The 4,481-nt window shown below is 47.8% G+C and overlaps 1 protein-coding gene across 1 annotated transcript in view; it reads left to right on the top strand.

Moving 5' to 3' along the window:
- The first annotated feature begins 2,703 nt into the window (after positions 1-2,703).
- ccl19a.1 (chemokine (C-C motif) ligand 19a, tandem duplicate 1) overlaps positions 2,704-4,481 on the top strand; it is a 17,812-nt gene continuing 16,034 nt past the window's right edge. The window contains exon 1 of the mRNA XM_046348169.1: positions 2,704-3,024. Coding sequence (XP_046204125.1) covers positions 2,958-3,024 — 67 coding nt within the window. The 5' untranslated portion in view covers positions 2,704-2,957. The remainder of the gene's footprint in view (positions 3,025-4,481) is intronic.

The raw sequence follows: 4,481 nt of genomic DNA, 5'->3' as shown, positions 1-4,481 counted from the left end.
ACAGAGGGGCAGCTGGGGACAGAGGGGCAGCTGGGGACAGAGGGGCAGCTGGGGACAGAGGGGCAGCTCGGGACAGAGGGGCAGCTCAGGATAGAGGGGCAGCTCAGGACAGAGGGGCAGCCCGGGACCGAAGCAGCCCAGTACTGAGGGGAAGCCCGGTACTGAGAGGGAGCCCAGTACAGAGAGGAAGCCTAGTACTGAGAGGAAGCTCAGTACTGAGAGGAAGCTCAGGCAGGTAGTAGGCTCCGGTAAATCCTGGCTGGCTGGTGGACCTGGATGATTAAGGTTGTCTGGCCGATCTAGAAGATCTTGGCAGACTGGCACTTCTGGCGGATCCTGGCAGACTGGCACTTCTGGCGGATCCTGGCAGACTGGTGACGCTGGGCCGACTGGCGGCGCTGGGCAGACAGGAGACTCCGGCAGCGCAGGAGAGGAGAAAGGCTCTGGCTGCGCTGAACAGGCGGGAGACTCCAACAGTGCAGGAGAGGAGAAAGGCTCTGGCTGCGCTGAACAGGCGGGAGACTCCAACAGCGCAGGAGAGGAGAAAAGCTCTGGCTGCGCTAAACAGGCGAGGCGCACTGGAGGCCTGGTGCGTGGTGCTGGAACTGGTGGTACTGGCGCGAGGACACGCACAGGAAGCCTGGTGCGGGGAGCTGCTACCGGAGGACTGGTGTGTAGAGGTGGCTCTGGATAGACCGGACCGTGCAGGCGCACTGGAGCTCTTGAGCACCGAGCCTGCCCAAGCTTACCTGGCTCGATGCCCACTCTAGCCCGGCCAATAGGAAGGGCTGGTATGAGTCGCAGCTGGCTCTGCACCCGCGCTGGAAACACCGTGTGCTCCATAGCATAACACGGTGCCTGCCCGGTCTCTCTAGCCCAACGGTGAGCACAGGGAGTATGCGCAGGTTTCCTACCTGGCATAACTATTCTCCCTTTTAGCCCCCCCCAATACATTTTTTGGGGTGACTTTCCGGTTTCCAACCGCGTCGCAGTGCTGCCTCCTCATACTCGCGCCTCTCCGCTTTAGCTACTTCTATTTCCTCCTTGGGACGGCGATATTCTCCCGGCTGCGCCCAGGGTCCTTTTCCGTCTAATATCATCTCCCAAGACCAGAAGTCCTCATATTGCTGCTCCTCACAATTAACAGGGAGAGTAGGCTCAGGTCTGACTCCTGACTCTGCCACTCTCTCTCTGCGCTTTCCCCGTTACCTACGGTTTTCGCTCTGTGTAGCCGTGCTTTCCTTTTCGATTCCATCAGTGTATAGCCCTCTTCGCATTGCTGTAGGGAATCCCAGGCGGGCTCCTGCACTCGCTCTGGGTCGGCCGCCCACCTGTCGATTTCCTCCCACGTAGTATACTCCTTGCTTCTGTTGTCCATAACATCCTCCTTTAGATCCTGCCAGTTCACACGCTGCTCGGTCTGAGAATGGTGGGTGATTCTGTAATGAAGTTTGTCTGCTGTTTGAAGAGAGTCAGACCGAAATGCAGCGTGTAGGTTACTCATGACTTTTAATGAAGATAATGCGGTACATGAAATAACTGAAAATACGAAAACAACAAACGAGTGAAACTAATTACAGCCTATCTGGTGACTAACACAGAGACAGGTACAATCACCCACGAAATACAACGTGCACTCAGGCTACCTAAATACGGTTCCCAATCCGAGACAACTAGAATCAGCTGACTCCAATTAGGAATCGCCTCAGGCAGCCAAGCCTAACTAGACACACCCCTAATAATACACACTCCCAATTAATACAAACCCCAATACAACATATAAACCCATGGCACACCCTGGCCTACCCAAACATATAACAAAAACACAAGATACAATGACCAAGGCGTGACAAAAACGAAATACCGCAAAGTTGCTTAGGAGCGGAGCGGGCCGTTTGAACATCTACAGATCATCTTTAGTCTAAAAAAAGTGGTATTCGGTGTTGGAAGAGAAGATATTTAAGGTAGGTCTCAAAACACACACGCATTTTAATTATAAAACAACATACACGCGTGTAAAAACAATATAATTCAGCACAATAAACAAAAAAAATAAACATTTCATAAAAGGAATCACATTCAACCACATAGAGGTTCTCAAACACACACACACACACACACACACACACACACACACACACACACACACACACACACACACACACACACACACACACACACACACACACACACACACAATATACCTAATATAATGTTTACATACCCTACATTATTCATCTCATATGTATATGTATATACTGTACTCTATATCATCTACTGCATCTTTATGTAATACATATCACTAGCCACTTTCTGCCACTTTGTTTACATATATCTCATATGTATATACTGTACTCAATACCATCTACTGTATCTTGCCTATGCCGCTCTGTACCATCACTCACTCATATCTTTATGTACATATTCTTTATCCCTTTACACTTGTGTCTATAAGGTAGTAGTTTTGGAATTGTTAGTTAGATTACTTGTTGGTTATTACTGCATTGTCGGAACTAGAAGCACAAGCATTTCGTTACACTCGCATTAACATCTACTAACCATGTGTACGTGACAAATACAATTTGATTTGATTTGATTTGATATATGTGGGTTGATGAATGACCAGTAGGAGGGGCAGTCTGAGGACTACCAAAAGACCAATGGGGAGTTTGTGTGACTAAAAGTGAAACTGGATAGAGCCTATAAGGACAGGGAGGTAGTGTAATCACAAAGCAGAGCTAATAGCAGGGTAGGAACCATCACACAACAGGGAAATCCTTACTTACATAGCATCAATAACAGACTAAATCTACACTTCACACACTTCCTTCTCCAGAAGCCATCCTCACTCACACACACACACACACACACACACACACACACATATATATCTTCAGACACACAGCTTGAGTCCAGTCCAGACCCCTCAGTACAGCTCAGGTTATCGGTGACCAGTCATGATGCCTACCGTGGGCATTGCCAAGATCCTCTTCTGTGTTCTGTTCCTCTACAGCTGCTGCCGAGGTAAGTCCTCTCAGTTACTGGACGGCTTGGTTACTTAATCATCATGACGGGATGTAGATATGTCTTTATTAGTGGGTTTATTACTTTACAACCACATAAACAGATACTCACGAGGCACACACTCACAGAGACAGACAGACAGACAGACAGACAGACAGACAGACAGACAGACAGACAGACAGACAGACAGACAGACAGACAGACAGACAGACAGACAGACAGACAGACAGACAGACAGACAGACAGACAGACAGACAGACAGACAGACAGTAAAAATCTAGTTGATTCAATTAATTATTATTCAGCAACTGGTTCCCGTCTTTTTTTTGTTTACTTAACTTTTCGGTCAAAGTTTTACCTGATCTAAAACAAAAATCCAGAAAATCACATTGAATGATTAATTACTTAAAAATCATACAATGTGATTTTCTGGATTTTTGTTTTAGATTCCGTCTCTCACAGTTGAAGTGTACCTATGATGAAAAATTACAGACCTCTACATGCTTTGTAAGTAGGAAAACCTGCAAAATCGGCAGTGTATCAAATACACTGTACATCTGATGGGCATGGTGGGTTCAATGCCGCGTTCAAAGCAACTGGGAACTCGGAAATCTTAAGAGCTCCGACTGGGAAAAAAAATCGCTTTTCCAACTCGGAATTCCAAGTTAGGAACTTGGGCCTCTTTGTAGATCTCCGACTTTTCAACCTGAAGACCAAGGACATCATGACTTGACCTCATATTTCCCAGAGTTCCCAGAGCGCCACAAGACAACTGGGAATTCTGGTTAAACATTTTTTTGTTTAAATCATGTCAGTGATCTTCAGGCCGTAACGTTGGAGCTCTAACCCGAGTTTCCTACTTGGTATTCTGAGTTGGATTACTTTTTCCCAGTCGGATCTCAATTTCTTTCAGAGTTCCCAGTTGTCTTGAACTCACTGAAGTCGGAAGTCTGAGATCCCCAAATTCCCGATTGTTTTGAACACTGCATTAGTCTCAGTGGAGGAAGGGAGAGAACAGCAGAACGTCCGCCTCTCACGGCCTCTGCTCTCTCCTTCCTTTCCTCCAGTGAGACTGACCAGAGAGAGGTGAGACTGACCAGAGAGAGGTGAGACTGACCAGAGAGAGGTGAGACTGACCAGAGAGAGGTGATACTGACCAGAGAGAGGTGAGACTGACCAGAGAGAGGTGAGACTGACCAGAGAGAGGTGAGACTGACCAGAGAGAGGTGAGACTGACCAGAGAGAGGTGATACTGACCAGAGAGAGGTGAGACTGACCAGAGAGAGGTGAGACTGACCAGAGAGAGGTGAGACTGACCAGAGAGGTGAGACTGACCAGAGAGAGGTGAGACTGACCAGAGAGAGGGGACAACGTCTTCCACCTGATGGCTAAAGTCGAGTCACACCGCATCTGCTTTCAGACACAAATTCATGTTGTTCCTCTGACCAGAGAAAGTA

This window comes from Oncorhynchus gorbuscha, linkage group LG04, assembly GCF_021184085.1.
Source record: "Oncorhynchus gorbuscha isolate QuinsamMale2020 ecotype Even-year linkage group LG04, OgorEven_v1.0, whole genome shotgun sequence".
Taxonomy (NCBI): Eukaryota; Metazoa; Chordata; class Actinopteri; order Salmoniformes; family Salmonidae; genus Oncorhynchus; species Oncorhynchus gorbuscha.
Note: the sequence above shows the minus strand (reverse complement) of the source record. Positions and strands in the feature narration are given on the sequence as shown.